The 22377-nt window shown below is 40.6% G+C and overlaps 1 protein-coding gene across 7 annotated transcripts; it reads right to left on the reverse strand.

The window, feature by feature from the left end:
* Window positions 1–1440: 1440 nt before the first annotated feature.
* On the reverse strand, window positions 1441–21279 carry LOC122162579 (tubulin polymerization-promoting protein family member 2-like). 7 transcript variants are annotated; one of them, XR_006169597.1, is made up of 5 exons: window positions 20677–21279; window positions 14270–14373; window positions 9697–9869; window positions 8081–8221; window positions 4485–6388 (listed from the first exon to the last, which is right to left on the reverse strand). XR_006169597.1 is itself a non-coding variant. In XM_042822997.1 (3 exons), exons 1-3 carry the CDS (start codon window positions 2883–2885, stop codon window positions 2006–2008), a joined length of 603 nt encoding a protein of 200 aa, XP_042678931.1. In that variant the 5' UTR covers window positions 2886–3112; the 3' UTR covers window positions 1441–2005. The 7 variants fall into 7 exon arrangements, 1 of the variants encoding a protein (XP_042678931.1); XR_006169596.1 differs by lacking the exons at window positions 4485–6388; window positions 14270–14373 and adding an exon at window positions 2385–2469; XR_006169599.1 differs by lacking the exon at window positions 14270–14373 and having other exon boundaries at window positions 20936–21279.
* Between the last annotated feature and the right edge of the window lie 1098 nt (window positions 21280–22377).

Consider the following 22377-nt stretch of genomic DNA (forward strand, 5'->3'; position numbering starts at 1 on the left):
CCAACATGACTTCCTTTCCATCTGTCTGCTCCGTAGCTACTGGAAGGAGCAAGCATGGCATTCCGCATCTTTCTGTGGTTTCTGCTCATAAGGAGTAGGCAGGACAAGCGAGGGATTCTTGCTGGAGCTGAAGAGCTGCGTAAGTTAGATTACAGGATGAAATACAGATTGAATCATGTCTCAGAAATTCACTTTCCAGTGTCACGCTGTAGCCAGATAATGCAAACCAGAACTCACAGAACTCTGAGTACACAGGCATTAGTACAAAGCTCTCAGCTTGTTCCCTATGTTCACACAGCTTTTTTTTTTTTTTATGCCAGCTATATTAAAACAAAAAAACAAACCCTAAAAAACAACAACTAAAAAAGCTAGTATTCCAACACATTCCTGTATGCATTGGCCTACTTTATGTAGGCTATTTCTTGTATGATTTAATTACAAGGGAACTGAGGCCTTAACAAAGAAATATAATGAAGGTTTGCTTGGGTTTTGAGGACAAGCTTTGTCATCCTCTGCAAAATATGAATGTCCTAAGCTGTTTGAAAGTGCAGCAAGGAGGAATGGAGGCACCCACCACCACACAAAGCCTGGAAACTGATATATCTGTGAGACTGCTGCTGCCTGCATCTACTGCCCAAGTGCTGACCTGTCTGGGTGTTAGCAACCTGCAGAGCCAGTGGATCCAGTGTGGCTTTCTGCTTGATGGCAGGTGTTTGCTGCCCATCATTTGTTAAGCCTTTGTAAAGGGTGGGGATGGGGCTGTAAAAGTACTGAAGAACCTGGAACCCATGTTTTGTATTGCACTATAAAACACACTAGCTGTGCTCCCCAAAAACCAGGAAGGTATCCATCCTGGAAAGAGCAAGAGACTGCAGGAAAAGGCACTTGACAAGCTGTGTCCAGGCAAAAGGCACTGTCAGGCAGTCCTGCAGATTCAGCCATGTTTTCACCAGTGCAGCTGAAGGTCAGTGAGATGAATAGAGTCACACCAGGCACCAATAACAGTGTGTCAGGAACAATAATCATAGCTCTGAAGTATTGAATATTGTTAACTTACCTGCTGACTGCATTAAAATAAGGAATGCTATGCCACTGGAGGCAGAGCAGGGTGAGAATGTCCTGCCTTTGTTTCATCAGCTGTATTAGCTTTTCTTTTGTGGACAATGCCCTGCTACCAGTTAATTTACATGTACTTTGCTTAGACTTTTGTAGAGGACATGATGTACTAAGCCAACATATCTGAGGGCAGAAATTTATGTATTTTATCGGAATTATAAAAAGTAAGAGGAAGAGTTGGCATAAGGCCTTAATTTTTTCCTTGTATTTCAGTGCTCTTCTATCCATTTTACTGCATGCACTTCCACTATTGCCACATAGGAAAGAAAAAAAAAAAAAAAAAAAGCAGTCTTGAATCTGAGTTTCACAGAATTTATTGCCTGTTTAAAGTTTCAGTGATCAGTTCTTGTTCTGCGAGAAAAAAAAAGTTACTTATAAACATTTAGGGAAAACACCTTGGCTTTCCATTGGATGCCACTTCTACCCTCTTCCTGGTCTCCCATCCCCTAGTACCTTGAGAAGAGCATGAGCACAGAGCAGGAGATGACAGTCATAAGTCTTTATTCACTTTCCTGTTGATACAGACCCTTTCCAGCTGCCAGCAGCTTGAAGTAGGGGAAATAGCAATGAATGACCATGCCAAGTGCAGTGAATGGGTGAGGAGGTTTAACCCCAGGGAAGAGGAGTGGCAAAAGGTAATGACTAGCGTTACTGGGACTCCTACCCTCCCCAGGGGATGGCCTATATCACATCCTATGCACTGTAAGAGTGCTTTTAAGGCTGTGGTCAGGCACTGCTGGTCATGCTGTATGCACCCCAGCCATTCCCATCCTATCATATTGCAGATTGGCAGTACACACAGGAGGTCAGTTTCATGAGATTTTATTTGCCTCTTCTGCCATGTATTCCTAGAGGAAGATGATCTTTGCTTCCCAAAGTAGCTTCAGTCCTAGTGTGTCTTATCATAAGTGCCAGCTCCCTTGTAGGCACCAACATAGCCACTGTTGTCTGTCAAGTCTTCACGGCCAGCAAGTCCTTTCCCCTTGCCACTCTCATCAAAGCGCTCTTTGTGACTGCCAGTGTATTTGCTAGTGTCCGTCAGCCTCTCGACCCCAGCTACTTTTGCGACTTTCTGCATGAAAGGAGACCAGAATTAGGAACAAGCTCAGACAGGCTCGTCAGTGTTAGCAAGTATAACCCTTGGGATGCAGGGGCCCATGGCAACTCCAGGTGGACAGTGGACAAAGACTTCTACTCACGGTGGTGCCCACGCTGCTTGGCTCCTTCCCCTCAATGAGGCCATGCACAGCTTGCAGGGCTTCCTCTGGTGATTTGCCCTTGAAACGTTTAACACAGATCTCCTTCATGGCCTGCTGGAACTCATCAAAATTGATGGTGCGGGCACCCTTGGTCCTGTGGCCAGAAAAAAGAAGACAAAGGTTACTAAAAGGAAAGTTACCGGGAGGAAAGCTGTGTGGCAGTAGGAAGGAAAGAATCCATGGGTGCCCCTTGAGTGAGTGCCTGCCTGCTCCTTTGCCTACAGCATCTCACTGCCTCACTTACTTGACTTTGTTGAATACAATGTCAATGTCAGTGCTGGTCACAGCTTTTCCATCCATCACCCCACACTCTTTGCACATCTTGGAGAAGTTTTTCCCTGTCATGCTGTTGCTGCTAGCAGCTCTGTCACCATATATTGCAAATTTACGGAAAGATTCTTCTAGCCCAGACATCTTGCTACTGTGGAGAGAACAAGTTGGCAGGGAAGGAGCTGCTAGACTGACCTGCAGCTGGACTCCTTCAGAACAAGTGAAGTCACCAATGGGCATTGTCCATTGGTTGCCACAGTGCTGCCAAGGCAACCAACTAGGCGCCAACACAAAACAGGTAGGATCCAGGTGGGAGAGGGCTTGGCCTGGAACCCAAGTGCCTTGTCAGGGATTCGAACCCAGGCTTCCCGTGTGGCAGGCGAGAACTCTACCACTGAACCACCGATGTACCAAAATCTGTCATGCAGTTGACTAGATCAATCTATGTCCGTGAGAGAGGCAACAGGCCTCTGCCCTCCCCCCCACCCCAGTCCCACAAAAAATGGGAAGGAAGGAAGGGAGGAAAAGAACAGCAGTAGCAATTTATGGAGGAAAACTTATTTTACTATAATATCGGAATACAAGATAACACAATGTATACAACTTAATTGAAATTGAGATTAATAAATCAGACAAGATGAGAGAGAGAGAGAGTTCCCGGGACCGATTCAAACCTGAAAAGCTTGTAACGGCCAGGAAAGCACCTCCAGCACCCACTGCAAGGCAGCAAGAGAGCCCCCCCCACCCGGAAGGGCCAGATCCCGTGACTACTGTAATGTACAGGGATAGGTACCTGGGACTGGGGCAGTGACACTTTAATGCCCCGTACACTACATGATGTTTTGATGTGGAATACTGAAACCCAAAAACAAAAAAACAGAACCATGACACCAAGGGGTGCAAAAGGGGGGTGAAAGTAAGGCTTTGGGCCGTGATGGTCTTCTTGCTCTCAATGCCCGAGACTTGTGAGTCATTTTGATCTCCGTCAATGGGACTTCACCTTCACTAAATCAGATGCGCTCCAGCACACACTGGCTGGATATTCCAGCCAGATTACAACTCATTTCCCATCCTACAGACTCCTGTAAACCCTGCATTCATTCCCTCAGATCCCCACTTCTAAGTTAGCACCTACCCCCCTGCCTTCAGCCTTAACAGTTTTTACAGACGGCTCAGGTTGCACGGGCTGTGCAGTATCGGTATGGCAGGGGGAGAATGGGCGCTGGGAGGAGGATGTTTTCATTACAGAGGGATCAGCTCAGATTGTTGAGTTAACCACGGTCATGAGGGTTTTTGAACGTTTTTTGTAACCCATTAATATTGTTACTGACTCTGCTTATGTTGCAGGTGTAGTGATGCATATAGAAGGGGCTTACCTGAAGGAAGTCTCTAACCCTTGCTTGTTCGCACTATTACTGCGTTTACAAGAAGCAATTGTCAAACATATACACCTTTATTTCATTCAGCACGTCCGATCCCAGTCTTCATGTTGGTTGGTGCTCGGCCGAACATGAGCCAACAGTGTGCCCAGGTGGCCAAGAGGGCCAACAGCATCCTGGCCTGCATTAGAAATAGCGTGACCAGCAGGAACAGGGAGTACTCAGTATTCCTTCTACTCAGCTCTGGTGAGGCTGCACCTCGAGTACTGTGTTCAGTTTTGGGCCCCTCACTACAGGAAAGACATTGAGGCCCTGGAGCAGGTCCAGAGAAGGGCAACGAAACTGGTGAGGGGTCTGGAGCACAAACCTTATGAGGAGAGGCTGAGGGAGCTGGGCTTGTTCAGTCTGGAGAAGAGGAGGCTCAGGGGAGACCTCATTGCACTCTACAACTTCCTGAAGGGAGGTTGTGGTGAAGAAGGATTTGGCCTCTTCTCCCAGGCAACAAACAGGACCTGAGGAAATGACCATAAGCTGTGTGAGGGGAGATCTTGATTAGACGTAAGGAAAAGCTTTTTCTCTCAGAGAGTGGCCAGGCACTGGAATGGCCTGCCAAGGGACATGGTAAAGTCGCTGTCCCTGGCAGTGTTCAGCAGGTGCTACAAGATATGGTTAGTAATGGTGATAGGAGGATAGTTGATGATCTTGTATGTCCGTTCCAACCTTGTGATTCTATGATTCTTTGATACTATGAAATTCTAATTACCAAATGAGACATTCTAAATCTGTCAAAACGAGCTGCTTGTATTACATCTAGACCCTGAAAACCTCAAAAGATGGAAGATGAAGGTAAATCAGAATTCGCATACAGAGATGTACCCATTCTACAAGCCCTCTGTGCATGATTTGAGATCATGTGTTTCTGCAGTAAAATTGTCTCTTTCCTAATCGCTGAATGGATGAAGAACAAAGTTTTCCTTAAAACAAGAGTCCGCTGTGAAAGTGTAATGCATAGTTCAAGTTTGAAAGGCAATGATTTTAGCTGTCTTGCTGAACAAATACAACGTCTGATGCAGATGTGTGGAGAAAAAGAAAGAACAGAGGAATGTGTCGATGCCTAGGCTTGAAAGAGAAGTTATACAGAACAGTCAAAAGAACAAGAACTCTGCACTGAAAAAAACCGAAACCACTTTTCAGAAATTAAATAGAACTGAAGAGACCAAACTTGCTGCTTTCTGTGTATAAATAGTTTATGGGGTTTCTTTTCAGTATCTTCTTTTGTGCATTTTACTAATTTGTCAGGCATATACACAGACAACAAGAAAACCTCTTTTGGATACATAAATAAAACTTTTGTTCAAGGCAGTAAAATAGAACAAGTTCAATAAACACTAACTGTAGTTTTATAAATACTCTTGTACTGAGAATTTTCAGCCTGGGTAAATCCCATGCAGTCTCTCTTTCTAATCTCTCTAAGCGGAAAACCTGTGTCATTTTGTAGTGAAGTGACTTCGCCTATTTGCCTCAATCTATCTCATGTGAGCCAGAGGGCCTGGTTCTTTACTTGAGAGCTAACATCAAAAACTCTTTTTCTCCATTCTTCTAGGGCCTCTGGTGATCTGAAGACATAGTTTTCTTGATTTCCAGGCCTATAAAAGTCTATCATATTTTTTTCCAATTCTCATCTCTTCCACTTTTGCTTCACAGTGCTGCTCCTAGAAAATGGAAAAACCTACTGTGATCAGTGATTCTTCTAAAACAAGCAAACTTCTAACGTACCACAAGACATTGTTTTAGGCTTACAGAAATTGAGAAGCAGGAGAGAGGGAACACTCATTTTCTAGATTTACAGCTAGTAAAATGACTAATATTTAACTTTAAGAAATAGTGGTATTTTCCAGACCGCTTAGGAAAAGCTGAGAGTCTACAGTTCTCAAGCAGTGCAAGTCAATGGAGGCAGACGCCTGAGGCAGCATGTATGACTGCAGTACATTTGAACTTTCCAAGGGAGGGAAATCCACTGACTGCAAAGCAAGCATCACTGGCCTTGTCAGAAGCAGCAATCCAGGGCACAGAGAGATGCTGCCATCATTCCACTGATGCCAATACCCAGTTTTTGCTTCTTTGAATGTGTTGCCTTGCAGTTTCACAGCTCACTTTGGCAGTACTTGATCCATAAAACCAGAAAGAAAGACAAGGGAGCAGAATCAGTTTTCAGTTAAGTCTGAAATTCACAGAATAAAAGGAAAAGCCTTTTCTGGCTAAGAACATTCTGCTTTCAGAAGCAGCAGTCTTGCATGATTTCACTGCTTGAGCCATATGGTATCATTCTGAGCAATTGAGATGATCTGTGGCATGATTATTACCCTGGGAAAAAAGAAAAAAAAGTATGCAGTGGTTAACAGCTGTTACTGGCTGAATATTCTGCAGATGTGCCATCCTGCTCCCATCCAGGTTGAGAGGGCCACAGTGTGTTTGGCAGTTTTGGAAAGGCCAGCAGCAGCTTCCACTCTGGGATTTTGCTCTCCCACATTTTGATGCACAGTCCCCGCTTCCTTTTTGCTTCTTTTCATGTACCAGACTTTCAGCAGGTATAAATCAATCTCCCCTGACACTTGTCAGTCACCACCAGCTGAGGGTTTGGCTATAGGTGCTTATTTTCCTGAAGGCATAGAAACTGTCCCAGGAACCTTGAGCTGTGCTCTTTCCCTGATCCCTCCTGGCAACAGACGTAGGTACAAGGATCCAGCTTAGAAAATACGAAACCACTGTTAAAGGCCTAACTTCAGAATGGAGGACAGAACTCTCCAGCACCTTCCCTTTCTCACACTGTCTCCTTGAAAGGATGATGCCTGCTGGACATGAGCCACAGCCCTGCTGGTTGTTTCCACCAGGCCAGTGAAGTGAAAAAGGCCCATAGCTGTAAGGCCAGGTTCAATGCATGGCATTTTATGCAACTATTTTTCTGGTGGGATCAAATGGCCTGGTATCTGGGATATCTGCTGGAAGCAAGATACTTTGTGGGAGCCTACACAGCTCAGCTGGTGGCTGAAGCCACAACCTGGAACTGCTTCTCAGGACAGAAAAAAAAAAAAAAAATTCAGCTTGCTTCACATAGATATCAACCATACCCTCAGTAACCGTGTTAGGTGCATCTTGAGTAAAAATTAAGAACTGGCACCATACCCCCATGTGCCTCTCTGCTTCCCCAAATCCTATTTTTGAATGTAAAGTCAGAGAAAACTCATGGTCCTGGCAGGATCTTGTCCCTTGCAGTTCTGGTGCCAAGTCTCCCTAGTGTTTGTGCTAGCAGAAAAATACACTATCTTGCACACATGTTGACACTCAGTCTCTGTGAGTGCAGCTGCTCAACTGCCAACTTCAAGCCCTTGTTCCTTACTGATGCCAAGATATAAACATAAACCTTCTTGGCCCCAAGGTCTCCTTTTGTTCCGTTTTAACCCTGATGTTCTTTCCTGTAGATAATTCTTAGGGTCAATTTTGTGATACAAAATCCAGCATATAGAGCCATCTGTTGCCTTTGTCCCATGTGCCCACACTGTTAGACTAGTACCTGTTAGCATCAAGGTGCTCCAGGCACAACCAGGGGGCTGTAAGTTAGTAGAAGGTGTTTTAGACAGAGCCCCTCTACCTGTGCAGAGTGAAAAACACTCTCTCTAATTGCCCTTCTGCTTGCAGCAAAAGTAGTTGTCATTTGTGCCTGCAGTATGATTTTTTACATTCAGAAGTAATGCTGTTTGAGACTGTATGAAGGTAGCACAGAGTCAATATTTTTCTACCCTCCTGAGGACTTCTTGCTGTATCTATGGCAAATATTCTGAACAAAATCAGGGGATTTACCTGTGTCATAGTGCTGGCAGCACCCAGTCCTGGCCTGGATTGTTGCTTATTCAAGGGCATAGTTCTATGTATGCATGACCATAGACATAAAAAAGATAATAACCCTCAAGTTTTACTCTGAAGGACCTGTAAAATTCTTCAGGAAAAGACATTTTAAAGTCTCTGTATACAACAATGATTTTGGAGAATGAACCTTACCTTTTTCAACATGACAGGGGACCTCAGTAATCCTTTCAGCATTAAGATTCAGCAGAATCTTCACATAAGCTATGGGGTTGAGCGAAATGGATGTTTACATATCGTAAATAAAAGTGCTCTTCCATCTTCTCCTTTGTTTATCTGCAGAGAGAGGATTGGCATAGTCTGCAAATTAGCCATATACTTAGCAATGGAGAAGACTACCCAAAGAACCCTTTGATTAATACACTCTCTGTGATCCAGCCACATACTTAGTGGCTCAGTAAACGGCTACGAAGAAGACTCTCTGAGAGGTGTCTGAGGACCTTCACCCCAAGTGTACCACATCATTCTTTGGTGGGACAGTGGCCTGGGATGAGTTTGTTCTTTGCCAAAATCCAATCCTAAATTGCATTCTTTCTCCAATCTACATTTTACTGGAGTGTGGTTTAACAAAGTCATGTGCTATTTCAGATATTTAACAACCAAAATCAGTCAGAAATAGACAGAAAAATCAAAACCATCTTGCTACACTCAACAACAACGTACAAGTTCTTCATAAGAAGTTCTTCCCAGTCAAGAAAACGGGAGAGCGCAGGCAGAAATTGTGAAGAACTATAAATCACAGGGAAGGGGGATGGGAAGAAGTCTGAAAGAGACTTCAAGAGGCCAGCTGTTTTTCTACTTAGGGCAAAATCACTATCTATGTCATTTCCTACAAATGTTTTTTCTGGTCTTAGGCAAGATAAGACAAACGTCATACAGTAGTAATGAAGACCCCAAAGCCTCATCATGCAATCTGTCCCTGCACTACACTGTTTTTAATGCCTTGTGTGAATTTTCTTCCTATACTTCGAAAAAGTATACAATAAAGTGAGTAGGATTCACATTAGAGAAATTTTGTAGAAGGCTGCAGTGAGGTCTCCCCAGCCTTCCCACCTGGGAAGGGAGGGGAGGGGGGGTTTGGAAACTTGATGATCACTGTGGTCCTTTTCAACCCAGGCCATTCTATGATTCTATGAACAAGATCACAAGCACTTGCTAATAAGGCAGCCAGAACAGGCAGATTTTTAGAAACTGAAGAAAAACTAACTATGCTCTAATATTAGACTAATTAAGCATAGAAAAGGAGTGTATTAAAGATGGCACTTCCGTAATTTAAGAGGGACAGTTATTACGAGTAAATACCAGGTGACATAAACTAAGTTTTGCTATACGAATGGGTATGCTAGCATTGTAGTCAGAATTTTTTTAAAGTTAAATATTTATTTTATAAATAATAATAATAATAATAATAGTAATATCTATAAGAAGGTTAGGTTTTTGTCATTTATTGATGTTCTACTCTTAAGATTTAAACTATGACAGCAGGTAAGCCTGCAAGCTGATACCATTATAGGAGAAAAAAAAATGTCATACCCAAAAATAAACTGCTTACAAATGAAAATCAGTCAGGTAAGCTGTTTGAAGTCTTTTCTTAAAAGATAAATAACCTTTTCTTCAGATACATGCAAGGAGAGAGCAGACAGAAATATTCATGTTGGCAAGGCAATAATGAGCAGAATTTCAGCATCTGTGGATTCTTCTGAGAAAGGGCATGGAGAAACCCCAAGCAGAGAGTGCATGCACAAACAAACCTGTAAATTTCACATCTTGTAGATCCAAATTCTGTCTGTCACAAACATTTAGGCTGAGGTTGCAAGGCAGCTTGACACTCTGTTTGCCAAAGCCTTGTAGGAGAAATCATCTCACACCACCTAACTCCACTAACAGAGGGAAAGCTTGATGCAATGCGCCATAAAGATCTTATCTGTAGAAACACAGAAGCACATGTATAAATTTACATTCATGATCAGAACATTTATAGTACAAGATCTGTTCTCTTGTGCAATCCTCCTAGTGTTTTGCAAGAACTGACGTTTCATCTTTTGATATAATAAATGTAATATTTTTTTATCGTTTGCACAGCATAAGTTTTTTCCTGGGCTGAAGGGAGAAAAAAACAGATATCTAGGCCATTTTTCAGAAGACTATGTTCCTTTGTTCACCTTCTCCATGACATGCTATTACTTTCCCCCAAAACAGAGTGAACATCCAGCACCCCACAGTCCTGAGAGACTTTCCTGAGCAGTGTGCTCCACTTTATTGTTCTTCAGCCTCTCTGTATAGCTGAAGTAGAGTGTAACTTCAGGTTTATTACTCATCTCCTATATCTGTGTGATACAGGCACTCCTAGCCAGTGTTGACAGGTACTGCCAGCTTAGAAATGATTTCTTTCTCATTCCCTGCATAATATGTTTGTGATGGCAAAAACTCTACATATAGGTTCCATCTGGCAAAAGTTTGTAACTGCCAACATAGCTAAAAGGAATTACTTTATAAATGCAAAAATAAAAATAAAAATCCAATGTTATATTAATACTGGTCCTCTGAAAAAGTGTACTAACACGTCCTCTCCAACATGGGCAAGATCTTATCTTCATTTTCCCTTTCTGGCCCCTATTTGTTCAATTGAGGCATCCAAGTTCACATATGACCTGAGAGGAGCATGAAGAGTCTCAGACCTTCCACTCACTACTCCACTATATGCCTCAGAGACTGGGGTAGCATGTACCCAAAAAGTTCTGTTCCTCAGCACTGTGCCATCTGAATCCATACTAGACTTGGTAGGTCAGCAGAGCAATATTCCGAATCCGCAGTGGGACCTCCCAGCATTTACAAATCCTTGGAGACCTCTGCCAGCCTCTCAGATGCTCTTAGCAGGAGGCCGATGTATCTATCGTGGCAATTTGCAAGGTTTAAACCTTGCAAATAAATAAGGAAGAAGCTACAATGTAAAACCCACGTATCTAGTTCAGGAGGGCTTCCGTGCTACATTTAGCCAGTCCTTCCTATTTCAGCCTGATCTCTGGGACAAATATCATAGCACCGAGCTCTAACAAACACAAAATCTTTCTTTACATTGCTCTTTTCATTGATAGTTTTGCATGTCTGTGCATGTGTGCTCAAGGATTATCTGCAACCCCCAGATCCAACAACTGATTCAACCAGGACATCAGCTTAGATCTGTCTGTCTGCCTTACTAATTCAATCCCATCTATCGTCAGCTCAGCACCTGGGTGGAAAGATTGTTTTTTAGGTACCAGACCTTCCCTGAAGTACCAGCTACACATTCCACCTCCCTTTGGGCTTATGTCCATGCAGCAACCTTATCCAACCCTCTGACATACTCTTGCTCCACTGCTCTCCTGCTCCCTTTCCTCAGAATAGCTGCTGAGAGACCCTGGGCATGGGTAATCCTTTGGGGTTCAGCAAAGTGCTGGTGCTGAGCATGGACCATACCTCCACAGCTGGAGCAACCACATTTGCTCCACTGTGTATCATCTGATAATTCAGGGAACTAAGACAGAGAAATATGAATAAATAAATACATAAATGAAGATACCAATATCTCTATGCCATTGCTATCTCTTTCTCTATCTCCTTTTGTTTTTCTCACTCTCTTTTCATGTATATGTATTCCAAAAGTGACATAAGGAGGAACCTGGCTAGAGAGGCAGGATGGGAACAGTCAGGGAAAAACAGAAGAAGAGAGGAGGGAATTTTTTATCCTAAGTATTTTTCTGTCTTTGTATCTCTTTATTTCTAAAGATAAAAATTGTGGAAGGAATAATAATAGACTATCCTGCTTCGTTGTGTGTCAGTGTATGAACTTTATAATTAATATGTGTAGGACATATGTAAAAACAAAGTAGAGGTATATGCACATAATCTCATGAGACCCAAATCACCAGCATGTTCTCATTTGTTCTAAAAATTTATGTATTTTCTTCTGTATATCAGCACAGCTGAATTATGCTGTGGACTGAATGTTTTCAGTGGAGGAAATTTTAATCCTTTTAATCTGTTAGGGAGCATAGTGAGAAAGCTTTGACTACAAATTCCTCTCATCTCAGCTTGTATTACATCTTAACTCACACTAAGCCTAGAAGAAGCTGTATTATCCTGCTATATTTGAAAACTTGAATGTATCGTAGGTGGTAATGTGTTCTTCTGTCAGAAAACAGCTTGTAAAAGCCCAGTTCTTGCTCTTCATAATGGGCACCCTTCATCTGTTTTCAGTAGTTTTAAAACTGTCCCTCAGCTTACCTGAAATACTAATGAAGCTCAGTGCAACAGACAGCATTAAATTTGCATGAAGCATAATATGAACTATGTTTACAGATGGAATACCAGACTCACAGTGAAAAGACAAAGAAAATGCTAGAAAAGCAGGGATGCTGACAGCCTTCAAAGAGGGGAGTACAGGCAGAACTGGATGTTCCACAATTACAAGTGTAGCCAAGGGAGTAAATGCAAATGCTGCACAGTCAAACATGTACAAATTAATATTTAATTTATACCACTAGCGATACTGATTAGCAATGCCTGTAAGAACAAAATGTTTTGAAGTACACTCTTACTCAATTAGTAGAATATCATTCTGCATTCACTGCTCAATTAGTTGTTACCCATCCAATTTGCTCAATAGTTCAGCTTGGACTCCAGTGGCCAAGGACTAACAGCTGCTGCTGCTCCTGAGGCTCAGAGTGAACTACAAACCACCAACCTCCAAACTGTTGTAACAAGTAATTTATATTAATTCTAGGTACAGAAGTTCAGACCAGAAAAGCTAAGAAACAGGCCCCACTGAAATTTGTCTCTCACAAAGACAGAAATGGAAGAAAATGAAGACACTTTTTAAAATTTCTGTCTTTTTAATGAAAATGCGGAAAAGTAGTTTCAAATTCCATGCTGCGAGGGCATTTGATGAAGAAGGAGCTGGATGTGGTTTTGCCTGCTCAGCCAGCAGTATAACTACTGTCAACAGCAGCACAGCATAATGCCTGTTTCTTGCACATACATGAGCTTCAGTAACACTACAGAAATATGCAGTGCATGTGGAGACACTCACACACCCAAGTCTGATTATCTATGCTGCTTAAATACATGCACATATTCATAAAATCCCCATTTTTTCACAGTACTGTATTCAAATTAAACATTTATCTCACTTAAAAAGTAATTAAATTTTACTGTCTACTAATTTGCAAATCTGAACAGTAAAAGTAGAAAAATAATTAGCATGGTAAGAAATCAGTTATTTTTTCTGATAAGATCATAAATCCTTTTAATTAAAATCACAAGATTTTAATTGCTAAAGGGAATATTTAGTTTATAATAGATAACGTTTCTGAGTTTAAATTTAAGATCCAATCTAATGCTGTTGTAATTGAGCAATGGCCTCCAGGGGGCAACAGTATCCAGCAAACAAAATAATGTGCGTCTTAATTCTACCGTAGGATTTTCAGGCATGAAAACTATCTTCTTCAGATGCAGGAAAGGTAGGTTAACCCATATGAACTCTGACAAGTCTCCTGTGAGCACTCACAGAGGGAAACACTTGTAACCCATTTCAAAAACACACTTACTTAAAGTTATTAATCAAGATGCAAGACTATACATTCAGGAACTGTACCTGTGAAAACCAGAATATCATCTGTAACCAAACATCTAAAAATCTGTGATTTGCTTCCTAAGCTTTCAGAAATACCTTTGAACTGTTACTGAATTGTCTTACATCCTGTTTTCCCCAAAAGAAATCTAATGATGTGAAAACTACTTATGAAGTTTAGTGCCTGCCAGTGGTAAGGCTGCCACTATTTCTATCATGTTCCTAGGCTCTGCTGGTAGTAATGTTGAGTATATATTCCCAGCAGGGAGGGGCACACAGAATACTTATATATACCTACTCACACGGCCAGGCATACATTTAGGCATGCTCAGACTCCACACTACCACAAACAACAACAGCCTCATCCAGCTCCCCATGCTGGCTGGTCAGGATGAAGGTCCTTAACAGGGCAAAACACATAAAGGCACAGTATAGATCCCTTCAGTAGCTAGTTCCTGAGGCAGCCCAGTGGGGATTGGGCAGATTCTTGTTTCTTTCACCAGGCTATTGTCTGTCCCTCAAATGTTGGACTCTGTTAGACTCACACAGTTAACTACAGAGCCTAAGAGTGAACATATTCATGATGGATCAACCTGAGCAATTCTATGATTCTATCATTCTATGGATGGTGAGAAGCACACTTCTCAATGCCAGGTCACCAGCATTCATCAAGAAGAAAAAATCTTATAAAGAATTCATACAAGTGACTTAGGTACCTTTGAAAATGCCATTTCCTGGAGATATTGATCATAAGGCATCACTATCAGATGGCTACTTAATGGTCTCTGTAAAATATTTTCAGCTCCACTTCAAGTAATCACTGTAATGGAAACCTGCTTTTAGTACTACAGAAAAAAAAAAAAAAAAAAAAAAAAAAAAAAAAAAAAAAAAAAAAAAAGCTAGGTTCTATTTAATACTTACTGTGCAATTATGTTTAACAACCTAGTCAAGATCATGATACCTAACTTCATGAGAAAGGGCTGACCGCGAGAGTCTAGTGTAAAATTACAAGGACACTCAGAGGACTGAAGGAAATATTAACAGGAAAGGAAAAATGCAAAGAAAGAAGAATATAGTCACATCACCAGGAGCACTTTATTAAAAATGAAAGGAAAGGAGAACTAAAGCGGGAAACCAAAGACAGAAGAGAATCGTAGCAGTAAATAATTTGACATTCAAGGAGATAGAGCTCCTTTCTTCCTTCTGGACATCATTCTGAAAGTTCTGGACTGGGGCTGGCGGTAGGAGAAGGGTCAGTTTAGCATAGGATTGTGTTCAGATACTGTCTTTTGATTTTCCAAGATGCACAGCTGACACTGAGATCTGACAGGCTCACTCACTACTTAAGTGCAACACTGACCACTTTGCAATCTCTTGTTTTTATTTCACTTTTCATTATCTACATAGCAGTCAGAATATAACCTTAAATTAAAGATTGTCATGTTCAACTTGGTAGATTTTACCAGGATTTGAGCTCCTGGTGGAATATTTGTGATGATCATAAAGAAGGAATTGTATTTTGAAATGTTTTGGTTTCCATTCATCATGTTGCTTTTGTAGTTCACCATGTCCAGGCTTGGCTAAGCACTAATCTATCATTCACTGAACACACGACTCAGATAGCATAAAGCACAATGAAAGTTGTGTTCCTCTGACTGCAGAAGACTTTAGTATACAAAAATTTCTCTCTGAAGAATGCCAAGTCTTTTCACTCTACAGTCAAAGGGAGGTCCAGTCATCCTTAAAAATAAAAAAAAGTTAAGACCATCTTCCTACATGCAAACTAGCATTATAGAAGCTTTTACAAATGCCTGTAACTGAAATAATTCAGCAGAAGCTAAATTAGACATCAATTAGCATGACATAAGTAAAGCAGTGCCTAAAAGTAAACATTTTATGCATTCTTTAATTCATGCTATTAGTTAAAAGTTGATATTTAAAATTGTTGGAGGGAGAAGGAAAACTGTGTTGTATAAATAATAAATAAATTGCATAATATATATAAATATATATATTATATATGTATAAATAATATGTATAAGTAATAATTAAAAATTATTTTAAAATTTGATGTAATAAAAACCATCTAAGTTTAGATTTTGTAAATAACAAAAGACTCAAAAAATATGCATAAATAAATACATATTTTTACTTCTATAATTATATATTTTAAAATATAAATAAATGTATAATTGCATGAGAGAACAAAATCACAATATCAACATGCTTCTGTGTTACTTAATTCAATAAAAACTAAAGAAATTCCATGTTATTCCAAGACACAAAACAGAGTCCACTTCATTTTGATAGATATTTTGTTTCTTGCTGCTCTGCTAAGTCATGCCAGTTGATTTTTCTTAGAGTTCATTTACTTTTCCACTGGTTATTTTTCCTTTAAGAAGTTCTGAAGAGCGTACCGAACAAGATTTCACAGTGCAGAAATGAAAAAGAAAACTTATTTGGGTATCGGCTATTAACAAACTGGCTTGTATCATTCCTGATCTTTGGTAGCCAACAATTAAAATGTATTAAGATAGTTCTTCAAAAAAGTAGCTAAGAAAGTCAACGTTGTTGAAAATCTAGAAAACAATTGAAAACTAAACCTTGATTTCAGCTGCTACCATGCTGAGTAGAAATATAAAGAAACATTGGTATATAATAGAGAACTTCAGTTTCAGCCTGAAGTTGTATGCATTAAGGATGAATGTATACAGGAGCATTTACAGATGCAAGGCAATTCTCTTATTTAGCAACTGAAAAGAAGAAGCTGAGAACATCTTTTTCCACAAATAACTTATTGGGAATGCTGTTTTGCCTACTGGGGCATGTCTGCACACATCACACATCAGTTGCCTTGACTGCATGAACTCAACCTTGCTTCGAAGTGGACCACTGTTGCAGGTTTTCCACCTGATGCTCACCAAACCAATTAACTGTGCAGCTTGTTTAAATGATTCTTCACTAAGGCTACTAAAATGGAAACTCTACTGGAAATTCAGGCACTGTACAAAGTTTCTCTCCAGGAAAGATCCCTACTCATGTTTATTAGATGTACATGATCCCAATGTTCTTATTTCCTTATTAGCTCCTTGTTTAGTAAACTAGTATTTTTGCTAGTGGAAAAATAGTCGTCAGATAATTACCGTATGGAAATTATTAGTTTGGTTTTATGGTTGTGTCCTCTTTTTTTTTTTTAAAATAAAATCTGGAGGCATCTAAATTGTTTCTTAGCAACCCTTTCCAATTGGCCATTTCCTTCTATTCAGCTCCCCATAGAGTGTTTCTAAAGCTATAGTCAGGTTGGATGTTTCAGAGAAGCTGAAACTTTTCCTCTTCTCGTATAAAAGGTGAGACTGGGCCCAGATACCACAAACTACTTACTAGAAGTGTTTTCCAATATATTAAATTCTGTCCATGAGACTATAAAATACTTTCAAATTGAGATAATAAGTGAATTATTGGCAAGAATACTGATAACTGTATTTATTGTTCTTGGAAAGGACAAAAGAGGATAAGGATAGCTTTTCCCTCATTGTTCTGTATGGAAGGTTAATTTTGTCTAAACTGAAGCTTAGTCATTTATCTGACTCCACAAAGGTACTTCTGACTCTCTGCATCTGCTTCAAATACCTTCTCTTACTTTTTCATACCTGTGGCAAGCTCAGTTATTCCGCCACCCCATAATGTGCTCTGAATGCATCTGCATATTTGTAAATATACCAAATCAATATAGCACGTATTTTACCTGTTGTGAGATGAAATGACTTATGCATCACCCTTTTTGGTTGCCACAAGTTCACAAAAATACACATCACCCTTACAAAAAGTGAAAGTCCTTCCAAAAAGATCAGGACCACAGTGCTGATTCTTGTTTCTGTACCTTCCAGTTCTATCCTTCTTCATGTAAAGAAGAGTATCAACCTGCTTTATAGTTGAGATGTTTTTTTTTCTTTTTCATAGCATGTTCAGTGGTAAGCCTGAGTCTTTTAAGTTAATTTATAACAAAATAGTAAAGCAGAACTGAAAAGAGTGCTCTGCGATAGAAAATCTGTGCCAGCAGAAGTCCATTCACCCATTAACTGCTGTGGAAAGGCTCTGAGAGATACAATGGGCTGCTGAAAAAAAGGAATGGATCTCCTGTTCATTTGCTTCTTAAGAGTCCCAGCAATGAACAGTGCACCCTTTTTGTTCCCTGGCACTCCTCCCACTTTAATGGGTGCTATTAAAATGATTACTGTCATTGAACTGATTAGTTTATCTGAATACAAAAATATTCCAAGGAAAATTTCAAAATTCTGCACATAACCTTCAGCACATTTTGGGACTTAAATTTTTGTTATTAGCTCCATGAGGGAATTGCCAAGATCCTGCAATGAACAGTCTCTTTGGCTAGAACAAGATCCTGCTACTTCTGCTGTTTCACTAGTATGAAATAGACTTCATACCAATCAGGAAAGGCAACTGGAATGTCTCAGGAGAGGCACAGGAAAAATCTCCTTCATGCTCTTCTTGTCACTATCTTAGACATAATCTCTGGCTTCAGCAGGGAAATTTGGGTAATGAAATCCAGTATGACAATAAACAGTTTTTCTTGTGTGCTAAATGCTTTTTTTTACACCTCCTTTTTTATCAAAAAGTTGAGTGAAGTTCCGTTAAATTTAGATAACCACTGCTTCAACCATCAGCAAATTACAAGATTAGACATATTCTAATATAAATCTTTTTCCTTTAATCAAGCTTGCGTATACAAACTGAAAATCTGAAGATCTATGAAAACCTTTTAATCAACAGAGAAGCTGGGATGAAACAATTTTAGATGACATTTGGCAACACTTGTTTTGTTTGTTATAACTGTGCTGTTCATATACACTCAGTCTTGGCATTCATTGACAAAGCTGGCACTGGGGTCTAAAGTAACAGAAGGAGGTTCAAAACGGATTTGCTAAATGTGAGATCTGTAATTTATGTAACCTGTTAGGAAATTCTGTGACATGTACCAGCTCTGCTGAAGAAAGATCAGTTTATAATCAAACCATCTTATGACACAGTGCAACACAGTCACACACAGTGTGGTATCAATATCAAGCAGCACCAGTCAGTCAGAGGAAATATCGTATGGAAGAGACAGGCAAACTGGGTTATTTCTTTCTCCAAAAGGTATTTAACCTTCATCAGAACTCTGGAGATCCCCATTGCACTTCTGTGTGGCATTAATTATGTTGATCACTCTTAACAGAATCTGCAGTCTCTTTCATGTTCCTCTCAAAGCCACAGAACTTTGTAGTTTGTTTCTCCCTCTCAAGACATTGGCTTTCACATACAGCAGGAGGACACTTGGTGGCACTCATTCAACGCTGTTTTTATTTCCCATACCAAAGATTCTATGGGTTAATCCAAACAGGTGAATAATTCTCCTGAATAAGATTATCTCATGAACTTTGTCACTACCAAACAGCTTCTGCAATCATTACTAAGTTTTGATTTAATCATTGTTAAAGTCAAGAATGATTTGGTTTGTATAAAAGAAAGCTAAAGATTACATTATTGTAATGAGCCAATGACTAACTATGAGCTAAACTGTTTTTGTCTTTCCATTATTTTGTAAAATCTTCACTTTTCTGCTTGGCTGGGTACCTAGGATTTACTCCCTATTAATGTTCAAATTTTTTGTCCTTGCACATTATTGTCACTGCAACTTGCGTGTTGCAAACAAACCCTTAATGAAGAATCTAGTAACAAAAATACTACTGAGAAAGAGACAACAGTGAAGGAGGTAGAGATTTACACTTTTTCTGTTCTGTACCCAGAACAATTCTAATTCAAACTTCAGTGTGACTGCTATTTGCAATTCAATATTCATACTGCTTTTTGAAAAAGACATGTGGGAAACCTGACATAATTAGGTGAACAAATTCCTGTAACTCCTCTACAAAATCCTTATTTCCCAGGAATTGCCCCAGTTGCTCACAAATTGTGTCCTAAAAACCTGCCAAGTATCATGGGCTTTTTCCTGACAACTGGCTGCTATTCCCATCAAAGCTGCTGAAAGATCTGACAGTGAATGATTTGTCTGTTACTCTTAACAACAGGACACTATACATTAGCTAAGGGTTATCCACCATCAGATAGACAAATCTTGACTGAAGATGCCTCCTCTGTGGGAGGCAAAGAGTGATACCAGATGTCCCTGGAAATCTCCACTTAGTGCACTCGAAATAAAATTTCTATGAAACGCAGGTTACAAATAGGTCACCAGCCATTATCAGCCAAAACATCATTGGTGGGAAATGCCTTAAACAAAAGCAGTGCAGCCAAGCAGAAAACCCATCCACTTAAAACATAGAACCACTTGCATTCCTCTGAAACAGGAACAGACCATTCCAGTTATCTTCAAGAACATGGCAGCAAAGGAGGATTGACCCATAACTTCTACCCTCCAGTCATGGTGCCCTCAGAGACTGATTAATGTGTGAAGCTCCACTGAATCCAAGTTTATGATATCCATGTTGCTAGGAAACCTCCTTCCCAGAAATTTTGCTTTCATCTGTCTTCCAAGTTTCGCGAGCTGCACTTGGATAGCTTTAACTTCTTAGAACGTCTTAGGACAGAGCGTCCATTGCATAACCTTCACATACTTCCATGTACCTTGTTTGTATGCTCAGTGGCATCTAGATACTTGAAATAAAAGCCCTGCTGATAAGGTCCGTACAGTCTTCCAAAATGATCTGTGTTAAAATCCAGCATGTTCTTTTCACAAAGAGCAAAAATCATAGTAGTCTAAAAGATGTATGCCCAAGCCAAGCCAAGTTCTTAATCTGAGAATATTTTACTCCTGGCATGTTTTATTCAGAAAAATAACAGAAAAGTACCTTCTCCGTATCCAAGGTTTTCTGCAACTATATGACTTTTCCTCTAACATTTTTTAAAGAGTGAAAAAAAAACGAAAACAAACAAACAAAAAAAAACGACAAAAAAAAAAACTTGTGTTTTAACAGAAACCCAAGAAAACAAAATGTGATGAACAAGAGAGCTGCATTCAATAAACCAAATGTCTCTCACACTGATAGCTATTTTGCAGCACCCAGTACAGAGCAAGTTACACAGCGCCTGCCCATGCTCTTACCTCTGGGACAGCTCATGGCGTGCAGCAAAGAGGAACACAGTTCTTTATCCCTCTAATGGTCTGTCCCTGGGAGGAAGATAGGGCTGTGTTGTGCGTAAATGTCACTAGCATCATTTCTGTTCATACATGGAATTCTAGTTCTGCCGTACTTTACTATGGATATTGTTCTGTTACAGATTAATTACCAGCAGGTAATGGCCAGGTCAGACGCTGATCCCATCAAAGCTCACAACAACAGACAAACAAATCAAAGGCTCACTGTTTGTCAAGGCAGCTGGTACGAAGCCATTAACTTCCCAATAGATGGTGCTGCAAGGTCCAGATTTTTTTACGGCCTGGCTGGTGGGATGCTGCTGCGCCTGCGCTTTGTGCCGTGGTGCCGACACTGCTTCCCACAGGGCTGGAGCTGCGCAGCTACGCAGCGTGGGAGGCTCTGGATGGCGTGGAGAGACAAGCAGGAAAAAGTAGGTCAGTGGTGTCAGGCAGCATTGCTGCAGGGGCGGCTGTGGCGGCCTATGGGAGCAAACCTGTCGCAGTCAGCGTTCTCCCGGCCGGCCGTTAGCAGCACCGCGCAGCATTTACAACCCGATGACTCTCCACTCGTTGTGCTTTTGTGTTTTTGTAAGTACAAAGGCATATTCAAGGAATTTGACCCAGGGAAAGGAGGAAGGTGCTTAAAAGTTAAACATGATTTGAAACTCAGCCTATACCACAGCTTTTATAATCAGCTTGTGACATGCTTGGCACTAAACACTGTTTACGTCCACAATTAATACAGTTATTGCTACGTTAGTAACTGTGGCAGCCAGCCATGTGCATAGGCTGGCACATGGGTGCGTTCTGGTAACTGAAGAAGCACACTTTCTCTTCAGAGCACACAGCCGGGTCAGCTTGAGCACATCTGGAACCAGTTTAACTGGAGCCTCACTCCAGTGCAGCATTCAGTGTTGCCAGTGTATTCTTTAATTAAAATGCTATGAAAGGAGGAGAAGAAATTAGAGCAAGAAGTGGGAGTGGGAGAGTACGAAGAAAAGGAAGTGCAAAGCTCTTTCCAAACCAGGTCACCTTGTGACAGCAGGTTTTGCAGACTGCTTGAACAAGACCCAGTACCATGGAGTCCCTAAATGTGCCTCTATAACCAGCTTGGCCGGATCTTGTTCCCTCATCTCTCCCTGCAGCTGGACATCTCCACCTAGTTGCCACCAATGGCAGAGTATTGTCCCAGTAGGTGAGGTACAGTGGCAGTGCTGTCCCATAAAAGATGGCTCACCTGAGGATACCAAACTCCATCTACTGCCTGCAAATTCAAGTAACTTACAGATTTTTTTTAAAAAAAAGCTTTTCCAAAGGCAGTAATACCATGTTGCAACAGGAGGATTAGCGTCTCGTGAGCTATGTTTCAACATCTGCTGAAGGGAAATGGTATACTACCCAGGGCGAAGTCATGGGGGTACATTAGAGTGATGTTTTATTTTCTAAATAATGAAGAACAGAGATCAGGAGGAGTAGCCGTTCATGACGTGTATTAAGTGAAACTGCCCTTTTTTCCCCATCATTACAAGCTCATATTTAGGAAATCAGGATATAGAAGGATAGACCCACTTTTCTCCTGCTGCTGAGCTCCTCGCTCAGGAAATAATAATTTTCAGGGAAAATTACTTTTCAGCTACACACAATTCAGAGTGTCTTTTCTAACCATTT

This window comes from Centrocercus urophasianus, unplaced genomic scaffold (assembly GCF_019232065.1).
Source record: "Centrocercus urophasianus isolate 14NV4802_14NV808 unplaced genomic scaffold, USGS_Curo_1.0 seq_21, whole genome shotgun sequence".
Lineage (NCBI taxonomy): Eukaryota > Metazoa > Chordata > Aves > Galliformes > Phasianidae > Centrocercus > Centrocercus urophasianus.